General features: G+C 47.6%; 1 protein-coding gene across 2 annotated transcripts in view; it reads right to left on the reverse strand.

Annotated features, from left to right (window-relative positions):
- Positions 1 to 328: 328 nt before the first annotated feature.
- The window catches only part of Slc43a2 (solute carrier family 43 member 2), a 43,991-nt gene continuing 19,792 nt past the window's right edge, over positions 329 to 24,527 (reverse strand). For both annotated transcript variants that reach the window (XM_076869688.1, XM_076869687.1), the window contains exons 6-14: positions 12,367 to 12,459; positions 10,884 to 11,017; positions 10,596 to 10,798; positions 10,014 to 10,160; positions 6,718 to 6,856; positions 5,276 to 5,405; positions 3,660 to 3,733; positions 2,307 to 2,430; positions 329 to 1,797 (exon numbers count right to left, since the gene is read on the reverse strand). In XM_076869688.1, coding sequence (XP_076725803.1) covers positions 1,636 to 1,797; positions 2,307 to 2,430; positions 3,660 to 3,733; positions 5,276 to 5,405; positions 6,718 to 6,856; positions 10,014 to 10,160; positions 10,596 to 10,798; positions 10,884 to 11,017; positions 12,367 to 12,459 — 1,206 coding nt within the window. In that variant the 3' untranslated portion in view covers positions 329 to 1,635. The remainder of the gene's footprint in view (positions 1,798 to 2,306; positions 2,431 to 3,659; positions 3,734 to 5,275; positions 5,406 to 6,717; positions 6,857 to 10,013; positions 10,161 to 10,595; positions 10,799 to 10,883; positions 11,018 to 12,366; positions 12,460 to 24,527) is intronic.

Raw genomic sequence — 24,527 nt, forward strand, 5'->3', positions numbered from 1 at the left:
TGCACTCAGGAGGAACCCTTGGGGTTGTGGAGCAGTGACAGGAAATCTGTGTAGGTGCTGAGACGGGGTTTGGATTAGCTTGTCTGGCTGGGACAGGCAGCAGAGGGGGTGGCCCACACTTCCGCACAGCCCAATTTGCCTGGGGTGGAGGCAGACGTAAGGTCTTTTCCTGGCTCACTGCCTCTCCCCAGTCAGGACACCCGAGAAATGATGAGCAGCCGAGTACAGCTGGGGCTGGTCAGTGGCAGAACATCTTGTCCTGCCTTTTCTTCTCAGGCTCAAAACAAACACATACTGCCATCAACTGATATGGTAGGCGGGGCGGCCCTTACTGGGAGGAAAATGGATTTATTGCTTTATAAAAAGAAGTATGATAAAACTTAAGAGAAGAAAAACTAAAGACCTAAAAATCAGCCCACTCCTCTCAGCACCCAGCAGGTCTCAGACACATTTCTGGGGGCAGTCAAGTTGGGTGGGGTAACCAGCCAGGCAGGCTTGGCTTCTCCCTTGTAAACAGCTCCAGGGCCCTGGCAGAATCTGCCAGCAGGGGGCGCTGTGGCTCCGGACAAGCTCCAGGTCCTGAGCCAGACTGACTCCTGAACCCTGGGGCTGCCGCAGGCCCAATGGGCTTCTGGTCTGGTTGGTGGCCATAAGGACAGACCCTAGGGCTCATCCTCATCTCACACACCACATGTACACACATTCCACACAAACACAACCCCCCTCGGTCCCTCATGGATCAGTCTCCTTCCCTGTACAGGTCTGGGCCTCCATGTCTGTCAGCACAGCCTTATTTCCACCCCACAGGAACAACTCTGTGTGTGTGTGTCAGGGAGGTACCCTGGTGGTGCCCTTTAATTCCCTTCAGGTCACAGACTGGACCGAGGGTGGCAGTGGAAACATTCTCCCCACCTGCCCCCAGCCCTGAGGGAGGAGGTGAGGAGCAACCAAGCAGCCTTGTCCAGGGCTCCTGAGGCTTAGTATGGCCATCCTGCCCTCCTTCCCCACACTAGGCTGTGAGCCAGGGGGCTTCTCCACAGGCCTCAAATGAGAGGACAAGCCATGGACAGGCCACAGGGGGCTGGGATTACAAAGGGGTTAGCACCAACAACAGGAAGCGGGTCCTTCCTTCCTCAGGCAGCCACAGACTGACCATGGGAGGAGGCTGAGGGGCCAGGCGAGGGGGTTGCAGACAGTGCAAGCCTTTGTCCTCAGGCAGGTGTGGTCGGTGGGCATGCAGCCGAGAGGCAGGTGGTGGGCAGTGGATGGCAGGCCCCTCTGCTTTGGCAAAAGGCAGAATCCAGACCTTAAGGGAGAGAGCCTGCCTGCTGGGAGTGCTTTGGGCTCCTCCTGCAGGCACCATGGAGACCCAAGGCCCTGGGGTCCCTTGGGGTGGCAGAGCAAAGCCAAGGCGGCCCTGCTTCCAACAGTGGGAAAATTGCCCATCCTGGGCCCTCTCCCATCCTTTCACCGCAGAGCTCCGAGGCAGGACCAAAGCCCTGTTGAGGGAGCATGGACTCCAACATGGTGAAGGAGAGGATCCTGGGGGTGCATGGGGTCCTCTGGGGTGAGGAGGAGGACACTGATCAGTCACTGAAGCATGGGCAGGAGGCCACAGTCCTGAGGTGGTCAGTGCTACACGAAAGCCTCCCGGTTGGATGAGCCGTTGATCTTGAGGAAAAGCTTGTCCTCTTCCCTCTTCTGCTGCAGCTGCCTTTCCAGCTGGTGCCGGTAGCAGATCAGGTAGAGGGGCAGGCAGAAGCCCAGCATGCTCATGATGAGCAGCCCCACATTCACCTGGGAGGTGGGGAGGAGAGGGCCATCACGGGGGGTGGGGGCCAGGCAGCGCCCAGCTCAACACCCGCCTCACACTCAGGTTTGGAGAAAAGAGTTGGTTACAGGAGAGGAGAGGAAAAAATGAACTGCAAGGTTCCAGAGGTCCCAGGGCCATCATTCCACATTCCAGCATCTGAATTCCCCGATTCCCCACAGGCTACCAGCAGCCCTCAGGGCCTGGCCCTCCACCTTAGACCTATTGATCTGAGTCTCCGGGGTGGGGCTGGGTTGTGACAACTCCTGGTACCTGGTTAAGAATGCAGGAAGGCCTGGGACAGTACCTCTCTTCTACTTACCCCAAAATCAAGTCCAGAGAGGTCATTTTTCTCTTCCCGCCTGGCCACCATTTACAAGGGGACATAGTTCTAACCAAGTTCCCAAATTGCCTATCCTCCGTGCTCTGAAGCCCCCAGCTCCCAGTTAGTAGAGTGGTGCAGATGTCCGTGACACCCTGTTCCAACCCTTCTTACCCACAGAGGGTCTCCTTGGAGGGGACCCATCATGGCCAAAAACAGTGGCTGCTGCAGGAGAGCAAAGAGCGCACTGATCAGAGACTGCAGTCCCGTGAGGCTGCCGAACTGCGTGGAGGGGTACCTGTTGGAGCAATTGAGACCTGTCACAGTCAGGGCCATTCTCAGGCAAACACTGCCTTGGCTTAGCTGGCCAAGGTGTGCTGGTGCCCTGGGCTACACCTGCTTGAAGGGAGAGGCCAGAACAGCCTCAGAGGATGGTCGAGTCCCTGGATTACTTTCTGCTGAGCAGTTCTGCAGTTTCTCTTTTGGCCCAGCCTGAGGCCCCAGACTCTGTAGAGGGCCCACCCGACCTGCCCCACCCAGATGTGCCTGGGCCCTGTGGGTGTCTGGCTGAGCCGAGTGGGGACGTGGTGCCAACAGGAGTCTGCGGCTTGGGAAACAGGCCCAGGGAACAGGTTGGAGGCTGGGCCTGGCTCTGCGGCACCCTCCTCCCGAGGAGTGTTGTGTAATCACGGAAACTCAGCATCACTGCTCTCCCCGATTCCCTCCCGTCCTGCCAGGGCAGCCACAACTTCCTCCAGGCCTAGGGGGGCCAGGCGGGGGCTGGGCAGACCTGGAATGACCCCCATGGGATACTGCTGGAAAAGGGAGTGAGTTCTGGGTTAAATCTCGGCAAACATCAGGCTTTGCTGCCCAGAGGTGGGAAGGGACTCTCCGCAAGGAATGAGCTGGTCTCCTAGTCACAGACGTGGATGACGGTATCTGGGTTCCAGTTTTGGGGCCAATCCCTGGGTCAAGGGGGGAACAGCTGGGTGGCTTCTGAATAAAGATAGGGTTTCATTTTAGCCGGGGTTTGAGAAGGCTGTGGCCGGCACTGGTCCATTTAGGCTCTGGGTGAGAACTGTCTGGCACATTCTGGGCTCAGCCATCTATGTCGCTGTCCTTGTTGAGGGCCATTAGAATTTCAACATGTAGCTTTCAGCAGCCAGAACCCATCCCTGTACTTCCCAGTGAGCAGCCAGGGCAGCCCTAGACTCGGATGAGCAGCAGCCCCAGAGGCCCTACGTGCTGCACGGGGTGACTGACTGTGGCTGGGAGAACCAATTTCATGTTAAATGCCAAGTCTTGTGTGCACCCAACTGGCTGTCCACTGACCACTGACTATGGATCAGGTATGGCTTTGCCTGGACACGCCCAGTAGAAATCATAGTACTCATCCCCTCATGCAAGAAGATGAACCCTGCCTTGGCAGTTTGGCTCAGCCTCAGGGTCTTCTCAGTCCCACAACAAGCTCCCCAGGTCATGCCCTCCTCCTTGTCCACTAGAATGCCCACAGTTGCCAGAACTTACACAGCAGCGTACAGGCCCCCAACAGCAGAGTGGATAAATCCTCGCACGATCGTGTGCAGGATGAAGGAGAAGATCTGAGGGAAGGAGAATACAGAATGAGCAGAAGACCATCAGGGTCTTCACCTTGCCCCCTACCCTCCAGTTCTTGAGGTCTTGAGTCACAGGAGCAGGGGCAAACCAACAGTTGGCTGTCGCCCACTAAGCACTGCCCTTTAATCAGGCAAGATGCTCAGGGCAAGGGTCTTCCAGTATTGCAGGAGGCCAGGGGAGACACCCAGGAAGCAAGGACCCTCCCACCTAGAACTAGCACATGGCTTACTGTGGTCTATACCCCAGTGTTGACGCAGACACATAACAGAATCCATGGGTGTGCACACCTGTGTGTTCAACATACTTCAACACCTGGCCATTTGTAAATAGGGAGGGACTCTTGCTTTCCTACTGTGCAAGGTGCAAGATACCATCTGGACTTGGGCTACGCCTATCTGGAAGCAATGCCATCACTTGTATCCCTTCATAGTTTGTGAACTTGGGACTGAGCCAAAATCTACTGTTAGAACACTTTCACAGATCAAAGGGTGGGGCCAGACAGATGACAAGGTCTACCTTGCTTACAATCTCTGACAAGAGTCAGGTTTCAAAAACATCAGAAATATTGTGCAAAGAAATTAAGCCTTTGAACCCGGATGCCAAGCCATGATCATGGTCTTTCTCCACTGTCTCCAGGGTAGAGGCCCTGTGGGCATTCTTGTTCTAGGGAGGCAGAGTCTCCCAACCACACCACAGATTGGCCAGACCTCTTTGGACATCAGATTCCAGCTGTTTGAGCAAATGAAAAACAAGTAACCACACAACTATCCCACAGAGTTCCAGTAAATGCATGATGGTGGTTCTCATGGTATGTGAGATGTCCAAGAGACTAAGGAGAACAATGTGCCTTCACAAAGAACAGTACTGTGAAAGACAATCCAAATCTCCTTTACAAGCTGGGTGTGATGGTGAGTGCTTGTAATCCCAAGAACTGGGGAAGCTGAGGCAGGAGGATGGCAAATTTGAGACCAGCCTGGGTAACTTAATAAGATTCTGGGGGAGGGCTGGAGTTTTAGCTCAGTGGTAGAGCACTTGCCTCACAAGTATGAGGCACTGAGTTTGATCCTAGCACCACATAAAAACAAATAAAGGCATTGAGTCCATATACAACTAAAAATAAGTAAATAAATGAATAAATAAACAGGAAGGGCTATAACTCAGTAGTAGGCAGAGCACTTGCCTAGCATGTGTGAGGCACTGAATTCAAACCTTAGCACCACATAAAAAAATTAATAAAGGCATGATGTCCCTTTACAACTACAAAAAAATTAAAAAGAAAATAAAAATAAAACAACAACAACAACAAAAACCCCTCCTGTATAGGTCCCTCTTCCATTGAACACAGAGCCTAGCAGGTAGCAGGCCCTCTATAAATAATAATGGTGGCTCTTTTGGTGGGTTGGCATTGGTTGATTGGTTAAGTTGAAAGAGTGAAGTCACATTGCTTTGTCAATGGCTTCTAGTCTCTAAACAACATTCCTTCTTGTCCCATTCCCCACCTGGCCTCTCCCTCTCCCCATACCCACCTGTAGAGGGAGATTGGGAATGAGGCAAGTCACCCCAAAGCCCACAAGCAGCAGGTTTGTAAAGGCGAAGGCCCGCATGGCATTGGTGACCTTCTGGATCTGACGGTCTCGCTTCTTCTTCTTCTCACCTCTGTGGAGATGGAACATATACTGGAACTGGGAGGGTCCCTGGAGGAAGGTGGACCTTTCCCAAAAGTCAGGCCTTGGGAGTCCCAGCATGTAGACTGATGCAAAACTCACAGGCCACCCAGGTACATCTTAGTGACTGTGTCAGAGAACTAGGGACACTCCCTGGTCCAACTTCTACATTGAGCACCAGGTGTGAACATCAGTGGAGGGTCTCAGACCCGAGAAGGTGGCCCTCTACACACTACCCTGCTTCCCTGAAGCGCCAATGACTGGGAGGGAGGTATGCGCCCAGCTAGGGTGTGGGGAGCCTCACTGCGCCATTGGCTTGAGTTCACCCAGATCTCACAGGAAGCTGGGGATCAGCCAGATAATGAGCCAAATAAGGGAGTGAGTGGATTTCCCCTTGGGGGGCAGAGAGGGTGAAGGGGAAATAAACATGCAGCAGATGGAACCAGGATGGGCACAAATAACCTCTTGGCTGTCAGACCTGACCTAGATAACAGAGCATGCTCTGTAATTATTTCCTTGTGAATTAACTATTACGAAGTCCAGTCTCACCACCCACACCTAGACCCCCATGGATGATCCCATGTCTAAGAACCAATGCCAAGTGCTCAGGGATCTGCAGGGAGTCCCAGGCCCACCACTTCCTAACTATGTGACCTCAGGCAAACGACTCAGACTCCCAGCTTCAGTTCTCTCATCTGTGAAATGGGTATGACACTAGTACACACCTCCCTGTGGTGAAGTGAGGCTTAACTGAGGTATTGTGTGTTAAGTGCTTGGCACTGGGCCTGATACAATAAATAGCAGCTTATTATATTAAGGTGGAGTCTCAGAAGATGGCATTTAACTCATCCTCTGATCTTAAAAGCCCAACCCTTCCATAAAGTAAGGCTCCAGCACCTTGCTTAATCCTCCCAATCATCAACAAATCTATTAATATATTGGTTATTAAATCTTACTACTCAAACTGAGTGGAATAAACCCCATGGGCAAGATGGTCCCATAGTGCTATTCATGCCAAGGATCTGAGGGCCATCCTGGGGCCATAGGTCTCCCTTCTGGTTTCTCTCCTGCTTTGTGCCTCCAAACTTTAGCATACCAAAGAATTTCCATAAAGAGACTGAAGACCTGAATGTGCACAGGGCTGGCTGCATGAGTATCTTCAAAGAGTTTCCAGACTACAGAGCACACTCCGCTCCTGCCCTCCTGCTGCCTAAAAATTGAACCCACCACCCTGTCCCTGCCTAACTTGAGACTCAGTGGGCCTTCTCCAGGGGCTGAGCAGGGCCGTGGCTCTCCCTACGCACTGGGCAGTGTCCTTCTCCTCGGGCTCCTCAGAGGTATCTTCGCACTCCTTCAGCCTCCAGTCCATGATGTAGCCGATAACAGGTGCAGTCAGCAGGCAGAGCAGCTGGAGTACGCCGAAGATGGAGGTATAGAGGGCAACTGGGGAGGAAGGAGTTGCGTCACAGGGGCTCCTGCCCAGAGCCCTAGGGCACAGGCTGAGCGGGTCTTGGGAAGGTACCCACAAGTCCTTCTGGGGTCTGCCTCAGAGCCCCTTTGTCACTGCAGGTCTTGGGGAGAGCCCAGAGACAACCTCTGAAATCAGAGCTGGGCAAGAGGCAGATCTTCTGCTCCAAATCCTCTGCCTATTTCTCAGAAACAGCTAATAAAATACAGTATGTCACAATGATCCCCCTCACCAGAAGTTCTAGGGAGTCACTATGACTTGGGAACCACAAAATTACCAATGTCCACGACTGAGTCTTTGCGTGTGACTGGCCATTAGTTTTCTGCCTCTAGGACTAACCCAGGAAGGCACCATCAGCAAAGAGACTTAAAATTATAAAGGACAGGAGCACAGTTTCAGGGAGATAGCTGAAAGTTGATTGCCCTGCCCCACCTCCACCCCAAGCAGGATGCTGAGAGTTCAAGGTGAGAAATCTCCCTTTGAAGAGAGACTGGCGGGGAGGGGTGTTGCAATGTTCCCTGACAACCCCCTGCTTACCCGTGGCCATCACTGCATTGAGAAAGCAAAGGCGGAAAAAGCAGAAAAATCAAAGGTTAGTGGTAGGAAAGGCCATTAGAGGGGATGGGGGAGGAGGCAGGCTAGTGCTCACACACCTCTTCCCACCAAGACCTGCTCAGAGCACTCAGCAGGCTGAGACTGCAGCAGGCTCCCTGCAGCGGATCTGGGAGCAGGCCCAGCCCAGGCGCCGGCTGACATTTTCCTGTCTGCCGGTGCCTCATCACAGGCAGGCTGGTGAGTCAGGCCTGTGGTGCTGGCTGGGCAAAGTGATGGGGAAGTGATGTGCTGCAAGCAGAAGGCCTTGCAGAATCAGGGTCCCCCACTGCCGCGTGACCCTGTGGGAATGCTGCTCTGTCAGTTACCTCCTGCTGCACTCAAAGCGAAAGGTCAAAGAATCCACTGGACAACCAGGCAAACTATTTGATACCAGGGGTCTCTCCGAGATGCCAGAGCTGGTCCTTACACTCTACCAGCTCCCTGACCCTATGGCAGCCCCTCTGGGAAGAGCTAGGGCCATAGGGCTTTAGATGCTGGGTTCCAGAGGAACACGCTAGGGAAGATCAATGCCTTGTCTACTACCATAGACCAAACTTCCTGGCCCAATTTCCTCTACTTCTTTTTTTGGAACTAAGAATTGAACCCAGGGTCTTACACTTATCAGGCACCACTGAGCCACATCCCCAGCACTTTCTATTTTTTTTTTTTTGGTATTGAGGTTTGAACTCTGGGGCACTCCACCACTGAGCCACATCCCCAGGCCTATCTTGTATTTTATTTAGAGACAGGGTCTCACTGAGTTGCTTAGTACCTTGCTTTTGCTGAGGCTGGCTTTGAATTCTCAATTCTGCTGTCTCAGCCTTCCAAAACTCTGGGATTATAGGCATGCACTACCACGTCCAGCCCCTTTTTATTTTTTTGAGACAGGGTCTCACTAAATTGCTGGGGCTGGCTTTGAACTTGTAATCCTCCTGCCTCCCAAGCCGAGGGGATTACAGACATGTGCCACTATACCTAGCTACAAAGGGGGTTCTGGTGGGTGCAATGATATGCATATGACCCCAGTTATGCAGGAGGCTGAGGCAGGAGGATTACATGAGCCCAGGAGTTCAAGGAAACCCTGAACTCAGCCCAAGTTAAAAAAAATAAATAAAATAAAAAAAAAATTTAAGGGTTCCTATGTTATAAATTTGGGAGAACATCATTAGACTAAACAAAGCTAAATAGGTTTTTTTTTTTTCCCCCCTATACGGCTCCTGAGGCCCTTTACTGCATTCACATTCATTATACTCTTTTTTTTTTTTGTACCCAGGATTGAACTCTGGGGCACTCAACCACTGAGCCACATCCCCAGCTCAATTTTATATTTTATTTAGAGACAGGGTCTCACTGAGTTGCTTAGCGCCTTGATTTTTGCTGGGGCTGGCTTTGAACTCGCAATCCTCCTGCCTTAGCCTCCTGAGCTGCTGGGATTACAGACATGTGCCGCTGCACCCGGCTTCATTACACATTTTTGCACACACTATTTAGTCCTTCTCCCCTTTGCTTTACTATCAGACTCCCTTGTCTACTACCATAGACCAAACTTCCTGGCCCAATTTCCTCTATTTTTTTGGTACTAAGAATTGAACCCAGGGTCTTACGCTTACCAGGCACCACTGAGCCACATCCCCAGCACTTTTAATTTTTTTTTGGTACTGAGGGAACAGTGTTACCTAGTTCCCTTTGCTATCTTTTGCCTTTGTTAAAACAGGATTTCTTACCCTAGTTATAAACTGTTGTTTCACCCCTTACAAGGCCTATCATGTCTTCCCCACAGTGAAAAACAAGTAAACCAACAAAAGAAAGTTGCATGCCAGTGAGTCTGCCAATAAAAGGATTTGCCGAATGTGTTTGTCCCGTTGGGGATGACTAAAGCTGACTCAGCTAGGCCCTGGGGAAGTACTGACTTTCTTTGTAGGAGCAAAACCTCTAATCAGCTGAAGACCTTCGCTGTTTTCGCATGGGTTATCAGTTCTGTTTCCCGGAGTTAACAAGCCTTAACTGGATTATGATGCTCCCAGGAAATCTTTGCCTTCCTGTTTTACCCATATAGGGCACGGATTCCATTATGTACCCAAAAGTCTCCACCCAGGACTATGTCCTCCTCCTTGACCCCCAGAAGCTCCACACATGGAGACTGCAGTCTACATGGGGCTAGACTTGCTGGCCTTCTGTGTCACTCAGGTAGAGAAGTCTGCACTGTTTTCATTTACAGACACATCCTTCAGCCCTCCCCGCCAGCACTGGAAAACATACACCCCACGCCCTAAACACATGGAGCTATTTTGGTCCTTCCCTCCCTCCTAAACCGGGAAACCCTGATGGAGACCTGAGAACAGTCAGGGCTGGCTGTGGTGAAATAGCTCTAACAGCAAACAGAGCCACAGACACTGCCATTTCAGGGCCCTTCTAGTCCAGCTCAGCCTAACACACTCCAGTAGGTGGCTGTGGGGCACGACCCTAGCTGGTGGCAGTGAATGGCACTCTTGGGGCACCTTCCCCTAGTGTTGTGCCCTGAGGTCCAGGGGCACCTACCTGTCTTCTGGTCGCCACTGACCAGGAACTCAAGGATGCTGTTCATGGCCCCCATGTAGAAGATGAGGCGCAGCTGCGTGACGCACATGGTAACCAGACTGAGCAGCAGGATGGGGCTGAACACGCTGTGCATGAACGAGGGGGCCGCTGCAGGGAAAAGGTACAGGGCTCAGGGCTGAGGCACACAGCCCGCTCAGCAGCCAGGAGCTGAATTCAAGGGAGGAAGGGAGGCCCAAATGTTGACCAAGTCACTCTACACTGGAGGCTGGCAGGGGGAAATAAGGAAGAGCCCGGTGGGGTTCATGGTGCTGGTGCTGGTGCTGGAGCTGGGTAAAACTCTCACCCTCCTGAATTTTAGTGTGCCCATCTGTAAAACTGGGCAGATGATGCCACCAAGCCCTCTGGGATGAAGTAGGAATTTAATGAGATGATACCACAGAGCCTCAGTTAGTACTGGCCCTAGTCAGGGGGTGCTGGAACCGCCCCCTCCAGTTCTGGGTTGGCAGCTCCTCCCAATCACCCAGGGCGCAAACACTGAGGTCTCAGGCAGACCTGGGGGGGTGGGGGCCATGCGGTGAATACCTGCAGCATCTGGCTGGCACTTCACCTCCAGGTCGACAGTGGACAGGCACAGCTTGTGGCCCTCCTGCAGTGCCGCCTGCTCCTTGGCGCTCCGCATGGAGCTGCCCACGCTCAGGCGGCGTCCCACGGTGGTCACCTGCTTATAGAACTGTTTCCCTGTGATCTTGTGGTCAAAGCCCAGCCAGCTGAACTTGATCTTCACCCTGGAAGCCACAGGATAGTGTCTGTTGGTGCCACCCAGGACCCTGGCTAGCATGAGGGTTGGGGCCGAAAAGTGTGCAGACTTACGAGTAGTCCATGTCCTCTGGCCCCGGGAAGGGCTCCAGTGGCCAGTTAAAGAAGCAGTTGAGGAAAACCAGTCCAGAGCAGCCGGCCCAGACCACAAGGATGACGATGAAAGAGGCACCCGAGTCGTAGATGAGCTGCCAGGCACATGGGGACAAAGGGTCAGAGTCAGAGTGGGCAGTAGGCACCTGGAAGCCCCTGCTTCCCTGTGCTGAGCTGTAGGAGGAGGCACAGTCCTGGCAGCCTGGCCCATTGGTCATTCAAAACCCTGCATTCCAGTAATTCCAACTTGCCTGGCCCTGGCATGTCACTAACTTGGACCAAAGGTCACTGCCTTGGAGAGGCCTTTGCTTACTACCCCATCACTGTCACGTCTGCCTCACTGGCCCACAGCAAGCAGCCCTGGGTGAGATCAGTGCATCGCTTGATGGATTTACTTGTCTGCTGTTAGTCCAGCTCCCTGAGGGCAGGAGGCTGCTGACCCTGTCCACAGAAGTGTGAACAAGGTAGCTTTGAGACCCATGTGCACATATGAATGCATCTCCCTCGGCTCCTCTGTGCAATGGGTGTGACGCTGGCATGGGTCTTTAGAGTGTTGTGTGGTAGGTGGGCGTGAGAATGCCAGGGCTGAGTAAGCTACCAGTTACTGCTGTGAGTACTGATTATTTCCAGTGTCTACATGAGAATCCCCAAAGTACTGACATACAGCTGCCCAGCTACAGCTGCCCAGGGAGGAGGCCAGCAGTTATAGACACTGAGAAAAGGTAGAGGAATTTGTAGGCTTCTTCACCATCAAGGAGCAAAAGAACCTCCAATGTCCACAGGATGGCTGGTCCTAGATTCCTACCTCCTACCACCTTGATTCCTAGGTGACCAGTCCACATCTGGGACTGCCTCCCCTCATCAGTAATAGTTCCCCCCCGCCGCCCCCCTGCTTCACATCTCTGAGAAGTGTGGCTTTGACTGGGTCCTGGTGCCCAGGGAGGATAAAGTCCTTGCTGAAGCTCTCACAGAGCAACAGGATTTGGGGAGGGAACCTGGGTTGGTAGACTGTGAGGTGTTTGCTTCATCCTGACCCCATGTGACTTCCACAGACATAGAATCCTGCCCGGGAGGGAAACAGCTGAAGCAACTTGGCCAAGAGCAGAGCTTTGGCTAATGAGGAGCAACAGCCCAACAACAACAGGCTAGGGGGACTCAGGACCGGAGGGAACTCACCCACCCTCCTTTCCCTAACCCAGCCTGTGGTCACACACTACAGCGATATGCTTGAACCTCCAGTTCCCCACGGCCTAGGGGTTTTATTTTCTTACTCCTGTTGTGCCCAGGTGCATCCTGCCCAGGTGCAAGGGGTGGAAAGGGAGGGGCCTTCTCCATGGCCAACAATGACTTCTCTCTTCAGAGAGGACTAAGAAGCCTTGGGGGAGGCCTCTGCACATACACTAGCACAAAGTACTCTGCTGAAGACCCATGGCCACACCCTTACCTTGATTCCTGGGAAGGTAACTGCTGAGGAGGCGTAGGATCCAATCATCAAGGCAATAAATGTGGACCGAAGGTCGCCGAACATGTTGGGCAGCTAAGAAGATGGACAGAGGCAAGGTTTAGGGGAGGGAGTTCAGAGCCTACGCAGTGTCAGGCACGCTTGCTCACCTGCCCTGCTCCAGGGTAAGCCACAGGGTAGTCCAGGGGTGATTACTATCAATTGCAAATTTTCCCTTTCTGGACTGAGATGGATGAGACAAGAAAAGGAGAATTAAAAAAAAAAAAAAAAAATCAGGTTGGGTAATAGTGGCGCATGCCTGTGTCAGGATGCTGAGATAGGAGGATCACAAGTTCAAGGCCAGCCTCAGCAACTTAGCAAGGCCCTGAGAAACTTGTCTCAAAATAAAATATGAGCAGGACTAGGGATGTGGCTCAGGTAGTACAAGCACCCCTGGCTTCAAACCCCAGTACCAAAAAAGAGGGGGGTTCCAAATGTAAAGAGATGGTTGTTTGACTTTTGGGGGGTCAAGTATCCCTGCCCCTGGCATAGGCCAGGGGCCCTCTTATCTTTTCAGGGTTACACTGAGATGCCAGAGAGCAAAGTTATGAGCCTCAGGCATCCCTCAAAGGGAGAAAGCCCGTTAAAAATAAGAATCTATTTGGGGATAAGAACGTCACTTTATAAATAAAAATACCAGAGTCCCAGAAGGACCAGATGTCATCAAAAGCTGCTTTTGGTTTTGAGAGAGTAGGTTTCTGGGAGGTACCATCAGAATTCTATAGTTCCCTCAGGGCTAATAAGAAAACCAGCCCAGGTTCCTGGTTATGAATTTCTAAGTACAAATAGGGGATCCTCCTCCCACCTGAGGTCCCATCCTAGCGATGGGCACCTGAGAAGGCTAATGGTGGAATTAGCCTTAATTAATCAGGCCCTGTGTCATGACAGCTCACCCTGGGTGCAGGACAAGAGATGGCCCATTGAACAAGACTTCAAAGCCCAACCCTCAGTGATTCTGCAGAAACCCAGGTATAGTAAAATGCTACAGAGTCATGAATTCAGACAGATCTGGGGCAAAGTACATCCTCCCAAACAACTAGCCATAGCTTTTCTTCTCCAGCCTCAGGAAAGACTGCAATGCAGTAGACTCACACCCACAATGTCCCTGTCATTGGGGAGGCTCTCCTGAGAGTTATGCTATCCAACGTCATTGAATTCAGGTTGCCTCCAGGGATATAAGCTATGTTCCCCTTCCCCACTTTTGACTTGAATCATTTTTGTTTTATCAAACATGGCTACTGCAAGCTAAATCGTTGCTGATGAATGGAGGCAGTTGGGACTTGGTTATATGCCTGTTCCTCATTATTTCTGCTTTTTTCTCCCCACAAATGTAAGTAAATAATGGACATTACCAAAATTTATAATTCTGGGTTGGGCTGGGTGTGGTGGCGCACACCTGTAATCCCAGCAGTTCGGAGGCTGAGGCAGGAGGATCACAAATTCAAAGCCAGCCTCAGCAATGGCAAGATGCTAAGTAACTCAGTGAGACTGTATTTCTAAATAAAATACAAAATACGGATGGGGATGTGGCTCAGTGGTCCAGTGGTCCCAAGTTCAATCCCCAGTACCAAAAAAAAAAAAAAAAAAAAAAGGCGGGGGGCTTGTGATGTGGCTCACTGGTTGAGTGCCCCTGAGTTCAATCCCCAGTAAAAAAAAAAAAAAAAAAAAAAAAATTCTGGGTTGGGGATACAGCTCAGAGGTAGAGTGCCTACCAAGCATGAGGCCCTGGGTTGAATCCCTAGCACTGCAACACTGCAAAAAAAATAAAAAATAAAAAAAAATCCCATGCTTGGGCTGCGGTTGTGGCTCAGCAGTAGAGTGCTTGCTTGACACATATGAGGCCCTGGGTTCAATCCTCAGCACCACATAAAAATAAATAAAATAAAGGTATTATGTCCATCTACAACTAAAAAATAAATATTAAAAAAAAACAAAAACCCATGCTTCAAAGGACACCACTGAAAAAGTAAAAAGCCAGGTTGGGGATGTTGTTCAGTGGTAGAGTGCTTGCCTAGCATATATGAGGCCCTGGGTTTGATCCCCAGTACTGGGGGGGGGGGAGTTTCAGAATGCACAGAATGGAAAAAAATTTTTACAAAAATCATATATATGATTAGGGGCTTGTATTTAGGATATATAAAGAACCCCTATAACTAATAAGAAAACCTATTTTTTAAGTGGGCAAAGGAGCAGGTAGGGGGTACATGCCTGTAATCCCAGCTACTTGTGAGGTTGAGGTAGGTAGGATGATCCCAAGTTTGAGGACAGCCTAGGCAACTGAATGAGGCTCTGTCTCAAAAAATAAAAAAAGGACTGGGGGATATACCACAGGGAAGAGCATCCCTGGGTTCAATCCCCAATGCCTCAGAATTAACAAGAAGAAAGATAAAGATGTGAACAGGCGCTTCTCCAAAGAAGATATACAAATGGCAAAAAAAAAAAAAAAAAATCACAGGAAAAGATACTCAACATCATTAATCACAAAGAAATGCAAATCAAAACCACATGAAATACCAGTTGGTCCCCACCAGGATGGCCATAATAAAGTCAGATTTAACACATGTTGTTAAGAATGTAGAGGGATTGGAACACTCATGCACTTCTGGTGAAAAACAGTTCAGTCACTTTGGAAAACAGTCTGGCAGCTCTTCAAACAGTTAAAACTAACCACACAACCCAAAGTTGACTCCTAAGTTCATACCTAAGAGAAATAAAGATGTTCACACAAAAATGTGTAAGTCAATGTCTACAGCAGCATTCCTTATAACAGCCCAAAGTGAGAACAACCTGAATGTGCATTAATGAATGAATAGATTAACAAATCTGGTATATTCAATTCTTATTTTTTGGTTGGTTGGTTTTTTTATACTAGGGATTGAACCCAGGGACGCTTCACCACATCCCCAGCCCTTTTTATGTTTTATTTAGAAACAGGGTCCCACTAAGTTGCTCAGGGCCTCGCTGAATTGTTAGAGGCTGGCTTTGAACTTGGGATTCTCCTGTCTAAGGCTCCCAAATTGCTGGGATTACAGGTGTGTGTGTCTGGCTTCATCAATAGTATTTGGTTATAAAAAGAAAAGACGTACTCTAAAAACATGGATGAGTCTTGAAAACATACTGCTAAGTGAAAGAAGTCAGACACAAAAGACCACATATTATATGATTCCACTTATATGAATTGTCCCCAATGGGTAAATCCATAAAAACAAAGATTACTAGTTGCCAAGGCCTGGGAGGTAAAGAGGGAGGGAAACTAATGGGTACAGGGTTTCTGTCTGGGGTCACAGTATTGATTGTAGTGGTGAATGTACAACTACAAAATATACCAAATATATAAATACACTAAAAACCAATGAATTGTACACTTCAGGTGAACTAACTGGTTTGTGAATCACATGTCAATATAGCCATTAATAAGACCCAGTGGCTTGGGAGGCTGAGGCAGAAGGATTGTGCGTTCAAAGCCAGCCTTAGCAACTTAGTGAGGCCCTAAACAACTTAGCGAGGCCCTAAACAACTTAGCGAGACCCTGTCTCAAAGTAAAATATAAAAAAGGGCTGGGGATGTGGCTTAGTTGTTAGGTGCCCCTGGGTTCAATCCCTAATACCAAAAAGAGAAGAGAAGAAGAGTAAGAGACTTAAGATTTTTTGGTATCCCAGGGTTAAAAATGAACAGGAATGAATCTATAGTATGTGGCCAACTAAGCCACCTTAGAGAATGAGGCTTGGGAGCCCACCCAGGCTCCCCTCAAAATTTCTAGCACATACAAAAAGCTCTTCCCAGTCAGGTATGATGCCACAATTTATAATCCCAGAGATTCTATAATTCCAGGGACTCAGGAGGCTGAGGCAGGAGGTTTGCAAGTTCAAGGCCAACCTGGACATTTGTAAGACCCAGTCCCAAAATAAAATATAAAGGGCTGGGGAGCAGCACTCCTGACTTTGCAAAACAAAACAAAAAACAACCAAAACTCTTCCCTTGAAGAGTGGGTGCTGTGTCCTAGGCTTCTCAGGAAGGATCAGAGAGGGGAAAGGGAGAGGCAGAGCAGACAAAAGAGATGTGAAGTGCTCATGTGTGTCCAGACACACCCCGATGAGCTCGAAAGGTGCCAAACTGCATTCTCTGCACACCTGCCTCCTAGGTATGCTGCATTTCAAAGGACAAGCCCGGTTCCTGAGCTCACATACTTGGGCTGGTCCTTGCTAGTCCCACCTGCAAAGCTGTTTTGTAAGGGGACATCCTGGAGCCATATCCACCTCGGGGAAAATCCAAAGATTAGGTCTATGGGGAAAGAGGGAACTGTTCCTGCCTGGGATTCCACTCCAACCAGCACAGATAAAAAGAGAAAGGGATCAGAGAAGGCTTAGAACCCAACCAGAAGAGCCTAGACTCTTTGGTGCAGGGTCAAGCCAGGTGAATGTTCTTTTCCTTGAGAATGAACATATGTGCACATAGCTATTGTTTCTTTAAGATAGATTCCCCGAAGTAGAATCACCTCTGAGTACAAACTTCTCAACCGGGATTCAGAAATACTCCAAAAAGCACACAGCTAGCTTGCTGTTCGTTTTCTTTCTACACTTTAATCTCAAGCCTGCCTTAACCTTCACCCAGGCTAGATGCGGACAGAACAGCAGTGGCTTGACGCCAGCATGCAGTCCTATCCTGATCTTCTCGATCCTTTTTCTGGTACTAGATCCAGGAAAGAATAGCACCTGGGAGACAGGCTGATTTTCCACCTGTCAGCAGGTGAACTGTTGCCCTCAGGCTTGAACAAGGACAGCAACTTTCCAGCTGCCCTTCCTGCTGACCAGCCTCACCTTGCCTGGAACATTCTTATCAACACTATGAAAGCTCTCTCCAACATGTTATTCTGGTCAGAAGGACCATTCCTAGGAGAGAACAGAGCCTCAGGGCAAACCACACAGCACAGCTTCCCGCCAATACCTACACCTTATATTTTAAATTATGACTTTTTTTTCCTGATTAGAAATTGTATGTCTGTTTTAAAACATTTGGAACAAAATATACATAAACAATTAAATAAAAGTCACCCTTATAGAGCCATATTACCATTTGGATATATATTTCTTCTTCCTACTAATACCTATAAATTTTTAATATAACTGGGAGTATATGAAATATTTTTTTTTTCTTGTGGTACTGAGGGTTAAAACTGGGGCATTCTACTACTGAGCTACATCCCAAGTCCTTTTTATTTATTTTTTAAAAATTTTCAGACAGGGTCTTGCTAAGTTGCTGAGACTGACCTCAAATTTGTGATTCACCTGCCTCAGCCTCCCAAGATGCTGAGATGCACCACTGTATCTGGCACAACTATTTTTGTAAGGAAAATTCCCAAATGTAGAATCATTAAGCAAAAGGGAATACATGTTTTTTGAAGGATGTATGATACTTCATGTCAAACAGCCTTTTCAGAAGACCTGCCACCAACCAACACTCTAACACTCCCACCTGCAATGAGGAAAGTCATCAAAGTCACTCCAATGTTGTGTTACCATTATTTTTAACATACACTGCTTTACTAATATCCTCGATTTTTAGTTGTTTTTGTTTGTTTGTGTTTTTGTTTGTTTTGTTTTGTTTTTTGGTGTGTCTGTGTGGTGTGTCTGTATGATGCGTCTGTGTGGTGCTGGGGACTGAACCCAGGGCCTCAAGCAGGCTAGGCAAGGACTCTACCACTGAGCTATACCCTCAGCCCTTTTTTAAAAATTTTTATTTCGGACAGGGTCTCACTAAATTCACAAGCTGGCCTCAGCCTCTGGAGTAGCTGGAATTACAGGTGTGCACCACTGTGAAAAGCCCAGTATCCTTGTTTCAAAATCCATTTCTTGACAGGGGTGTAGCTTAGTGGTGAAGTATTTACCTGGCTCTGGATTTGATCATTAGCAATTCCAAAAAAAAAAAAAAAAAAATCCATTTCTTTGTATATATGAATGACATTAGACTGATATCTGCTTCAAAATAATCTGGATGGTGGGTGGAGTTACAAATGAAACAAGACTGGCTACAGGGCTGGGGATGTGGCTAAAGTGGTAGCGTGCTCGCCTGGCAGGCGTGCGGCCCGGGTTCGATCCTCAGCACCACATACCAACAAAGATGTTGTGTCCGCCAATAAGTAAAAAAAAAAATATTAAAAAAATATTAAAGTTCTCTCTCTCTCTCTTCTCTCTCTCTCTGAAAAAAAAAATCTATTAAATAATAAAAAAAAAAAAAAAAGACTGGCTACAACCTGACAAGCACTAAATTATAAGATAGGCACATGCGGTTCATTATACTTTTTTCTCTAAAACCATGTATGTTTAAAATTGTCCATAATTAAAAAGATAAGGGGCTGGGGATATAGCTCAGTCAGTAGAGTACTTGTCTTGCATTCATAAGGCCCTGAGTTCAATCCTCAGAACCATCAAAAAAAGAAAACAAACAACAAAAAAAGAAGTCTTCTTTGGGGCTGGACATGGTGGTGCACACCCATAACCCCAACAATTCAGTAGGCTGAAGCAAGAGGATTGCAAGTTCAAGGCCAGCCTTGGCAACTTGGCAAATCCCTAAGCATCTTAGTGAGATCCTGTCTCAAAATAAAACATATGAAAAGGACTGGGATGCAGCTCAGTAGTAAAATGCCCTGAGTTCAAAAATAAATAAAAATTAAAAAAAGAAAAAAAAAAGATAAGGTGAGCTGGGTGTAGCACATAACCTGTAATCCCAGCTACTCAAAAGGCTTAGGTAAGAGACCAGCCTGGGCAATGTATCAAGATCCTTTTTTTTTTTTTTTTGGTGGGGTTGGGGTGGGATAACAGAGATTGAACTCAGGGCACTCAACCACTGAGTCACATCCCCAGCCCTATTTTGTATTTTATTTAGAGACAGGGTCTCACTGAGTTGATCAGCGCCTCACTTTTGCTGAGGCTGGCTTTGAACTTGAGAGCCTCCTGCCTCAGCCTCCTGAGCCACTGGGATTACAGGCGTGTGCCACTGCACCTGGCAAGACCCTGTATTAATGTGGCTGCAAGTTTACTCTCTTGATACTCACTCAGTGCACACTGACTACATGTTTTTAAAATCTACTCTTGAAAAGACTAAAAATAGTTTTAAAAATTAAATTGTACAAAGTTTACTTCTTTTGATGGAGATGGAGAAGTCAAGCAATTTTCTTTTGTCAGCTATCCAAGGTGACTCTGGAAACGCAACATTGAAAAGCTGCCCCATCTCATCGAGACAGATTAGCTAATAGAGTTTGGCAGTCATGATGGATATTCAAGGTATTCCTTTCATTTGTCCTAAAGCTGTCCTGAGGCTTGCTAATTCAAAGTGTGGCCACTGGCCACCAGCACTGGTGTGACCAGAGTGTTTGATAAGAATTGCAGACACTCAAGTCCTTCTCTGTTCCTACTTAATCAAAATCTGCAAAGTAATAATATATCTGTGTTTCAAATCTCAGTAAAGTCTCAAAGTTCTATTAAAAAAAAAAAAGGGGGGGGGCTGGGGATGTGGCTCAAGTGGTAGCGCGCTCGCCTGGCATGCGTGCGGCCCGGGTTCGATCCTCAGCACCACATATAAACAAAGATGTTGTGACTGCCGAAAACTAAAAAATAAATATTAAAAAATTCTCTCTCTCTCTCTTTAAAAAAAAAAAAAATCAAGGGCTGGGGGTATAGCTCAGTTGGTAGAATGCTTATCTCATAAGCTCAAGGCCCTGGGTTCAATCCCTAGCACCAAAAAAAAAAAAAAAGAAAAGAAAAAAAAGGCAAGACATCCTATAATGTACATCTTAGGATGTTTTCCCTAACTCTCTGAGATGAGAACTCCATTAAAAAACAAAAGCACACTTGTAATTCCAGCAGCTTGGGAGGCTGAAGCAGAAGGTTGCCAGTTCAAACCCAGTCTCAGCAATTTAAGAGGCTATGAGCAACTCAGCAAGACCCTGTCTCTAAATAAAATATAAAATAGGGCTGGGGCTCAATGATTAAGTGCCCCTGGGTTCATTCCCTGGTACCATAAATAAACAAAAAATAAATAAATAAATGCCCACATGTACTTTACTTGAAAGTTAATTATTAAAAGAAGAACAGTCAGGTGGTTCATGCTTGTAACCCCCAGCAACTCAGGAGGCTAAGGCAGGAGGACTGCAAGTTTGAGGTCAGTCTCATCAACTTAGCAAGACTTTTTCTCAAAAAAAAAAAAAAAAGGGCTAAGAATGTGGCTCAGTATTAAGTGACCCAGGATTTAACCAATTCCTAGTATTAAGAAAGAAAGAAAGAAAGAGAAAGAAAGAAAGCTGGGCACAGTGGCATACAACTGTAATTATAGAGGCTCAGGAGGCTGAGGCAGGAGAATAGCACATTCAAAGGGAACCTCAGCAACTTAGTGAGATCCTGTCTTAAAATTAAAAATAAGGACTAGGGATGTGGCCCAGTGGTTAAGCACCCCTGGGTTCAATCCCTAGTACAAAAAAAAAAAAGAAGAAGAAGAAGAACATAGCACTTATTTTGTTTCTGTGAGTAAGGTAGCTCTTTATTTATTTATTTCTGTAACACTTTTTCTAGTCTCCACTTAGTTGAAACCTTCAACAGGAAGTTTATATTTATGAGGCACCAACTTCACAGAAGTAAAGAGGTGATGGACGGACTCACAAACAAGGTCCAACAGATGACTCCAAATGAGAAGTTTATTCTTTGGAGAATTGCTCATAAAGAGCAAAACACCTCTTTTCAGAAAATGAAAAAAAAGCTTTTCAGCAGGGCACAGTGAATTATGCCAGTAATCCCAATGGCTTAGGAGGCTGAGGATCCCAAGTTCAAGGTCAGCCTCAGAAATTTAGCAAGGCCCTACCAACTCAGCCAGACCCTGTCTCTAAATGAAATATTTTTTAAAAGGGCTGGGGGTGTGGCTCAGTGGTTAAGAAACTGATATCTGATAAAGAACATGTACCCCAAATATAAAAATCCCAAATATACAAATAACTCATAAAATTTTAGAAATGGGCAAAAGATCTGAACAGATACTTCACAGGAGATATATGAATGGAAAAGAAGCATATTAAAAGATGCTCAACACCATGGGGGATTGCAAATTAAAACAATCAGATGCCATTCCACATCTATTAGGAAGATTGTAATCTGGAAAACTGACAATCCCAAATGCTGGCGAGGATGCAGAACAAGAGCAATGCTTGTTTGTGGCTAGCAGGAGTACAAAGTGACACACCCACTTTGGAAGCCACTTTGGCAGTTCTTACAAAGCTAAGCTGAGTCTTACTGGCAATTGGGCTCCTGCGTATTTACCAGCTGAATTTTCCTGACTGAATTAAAAACTTATGTCCACATGAAAACCTGCACATCGATGTTAATGGTTTTATTCATAATCACCCCAACTTGGAACCAACCAGGGCATCCTGCAGTAGGTGACTGAACAAACCAACCTGTGGTATAGCTATGCAATGGAACACTATTAGGCAATAAAAAAAAAAAAAAAAGCACTGGTAAGCCATGAAGACATGGAGGGAGCATGAAGACATGGAGGGAGCATATTGCTAAGTGGAAGAAGCCAGCAGGGTTCCAAATACATGACATTTTGGAAAAGGCAAAAGTATAAAGATCGTAAAAAATTGATGATTGTCATGGGTTTGGGGTGGGAGAGAAGCATTAATACAAATTAGGAAAAGCATTAATACAAATTAGTACTAGGAATTCTTGTGGTTATGAAACTATCCTGAATCATAATTATAATGACAGACACATCATGATATTCACCAAAATATAGGAGGGTGTTAACAGAGAATGAATATTAGTGTGAACTATGGACTGTATACAAAATATACTGATGCAAAATATTAATAATAGAGGAAATTGTTATGTGGGGGATCGTAGGCATATAACTACGTAATATCTGCTCAATTGTTCTGTTCTAAATGTAAAAATGCACTGAAAAACAAAACAAAAAACCTTGCCTTAAAAAGGACTAGAGGAGCTGGGTGCAGTAGTACATGAGGGTCTGTAATCCCAGCAGCTTGGAAGGCTGAGGCAGGAGGATCCCAAATTCAAGGCCAGCCTCCGCAAAAAGCAAGGTGCTAAGCACCTCAGTGAAACTCAGGGGTGGGAATGTGGATTAGTGGTCAAGTGCCCCTGAGTTCCATCCCCAACACTTCCCCCCCAAAAAATAAAATAAAGGACTAGAGGTCACCCTGGGTTCAATTCCTAGTACTACAATAAATAAATAGTGGGGAAAAGCATTTATTTTATTTCTAATGACTCTGAACATTTTTCTCCACTTCTAAAAAAAACAAAAAAAATCCGTCATTTTCACTTCATTTGTCTTTTTATCCCCATGGGGATGTTAATCTTTTCTATTGATTTGTAGAGGTCCTTTTTACATTAAAGACATCCACAATTTGTTCATATACTAAAGTGTGTTTTCCTAATTTGTCATTTAACTTCCTCTTTGAAGTTAAAAATTCATGGTGCTATCTATTTTTTTGGGGGGGGGGGGGAGTACTGGGTGTTGGACCCAGGAAGGCTCTACCACTGAACTATATCCCGAATTCTTTTTTATTTATCTTTTTTTAAAATATATATTTTTAGTTGTTGTTGGACTTAATATTTATTTATTTATTTACATAAGTGCTGAGAATCAAACCCAGTGCCCCACACAAGTGAGGTAAGCCCTCTACCACTGAGGCACAACCCCAGTCCCTATCTTTTTTTTTTTTTGAAACAGGGTCTGGCTGAGTTGCTGGAACTGGCCTTGAACTTGGGATTCTCCTGCCTCAGCCTCCTGAGAAGCTGGCATTACAGGTGTGTGCCACCACACGCAACAAGAATTACTCTTTAAAATGGTAATTCTAATTTGTGTTTTATCCTTTAGGCTGCTTCTCTCTCTCCCAAAACTATCATACTTGCCAGAGGAGATCTCTCTCACTGGCTGGGCCCTGGAGTAGCCTGATTAGATTTCCTTACTATTAAGTAATAATAACATATATTAATAGCTACTATTTTTTTAATATTTTTTGGTTGAAGTTGGACACAACCAAAAAGTATTTAAAAATTTTATTTCCCTTATTTATTTATCTTTTATGTGGTGTGAGGATCGAACCCAGGGTCTCGCATGTGCTAGGTGAACGCTCTACCGCTGAGCCACAACCCCAGCCCCAATAGCTACTATTTTTAATACCTATTATCTTTAAAACTCTCAAAGCAACCTATAAGATAAATATTACTTATTCTTATTTACTGGGTACAGAACTTAAGAGTCAAGGCATTTCCTCAAACTGGCAAAGGCCAAATTTAGGATTCGATGCACGGCAAGGAAATGGCAGAGCCACCAGGTGACCCTGCCTCTGGGAGCCTCCCGGGGCCCTGCCTGACACTCCCTTCAGTTGGGGCTCCAAGGCAGCTCTCCTCACTTCTCAGGCCTCCTACATGTTTCCTGATGAGCCTTCTGTCTGACTCTAGCCAAATGGAGATTTCTGACATCCCCTCAGGTGTTCCTTTATGACCCACCTGCCCCTGCCCTCACCTACCCTCGGCCTTCCTTGGTTGACCTCCCCCACGGTCCTGGGCCACACCACCAAGTGATCTGCATTTTCCTGTGGACTCCTGTTTCTCTTCAGGTCTGGTCTCTTCCCTCACTGGGCTGGCCGACCCCACTCGCTTGCTTACTCCTTCTGCCTCAGCCTCATCTCTGCTGCACACAACGGCTGCTCAGAGGCCGAGATAATGGAGTGGCGGCTGAGTGCTGAGAAGTGGCCTGGTGCGGCCTCCAGGGCCTGGCAGAGGGGAAGAAGCCGCTCCACTGCCAAGGAGGAAGCTGGAGCCGTGCTGTAGTGACAGATGCCAGGGGAAACACTCAGCAGAGGCTGTTTCCTGACTCACAAGCACAGTCACAGGTGGAGGGTGCAGACCCTTCTCCGGGCTTTGGGGGTCTTCTCAGCACCCCCTGCAGCCTCTGCCCTCCCAGCTTGGGCTACTGGATCTCACTGGCCAGGGAAGCCTGTGATGACTCATTCTCTTTGGGCCCCTCAGCTGCACCATAAACAGGCCAGGCTGTGTGACCTTCCCAGAGGGGAACGCAGCAGCTGCAGGCAGCCC

Source organism: Callospermophilus lateralis, chromosome 11, assembly GCF_048772815.1.
Source record: "Callospermophilus lateralis isolate mCalLat2 chromosome 11, mCalLat2.hap1, whole genome shotgun sequence".
NCBI classification, from domain to species: domain Eukaryota; kingdom Metazoa; phylum Chordata; class Mammalia; order Rodentia; family Sciuridae; genus Callospermophilus; species Callospermophilus lateralis.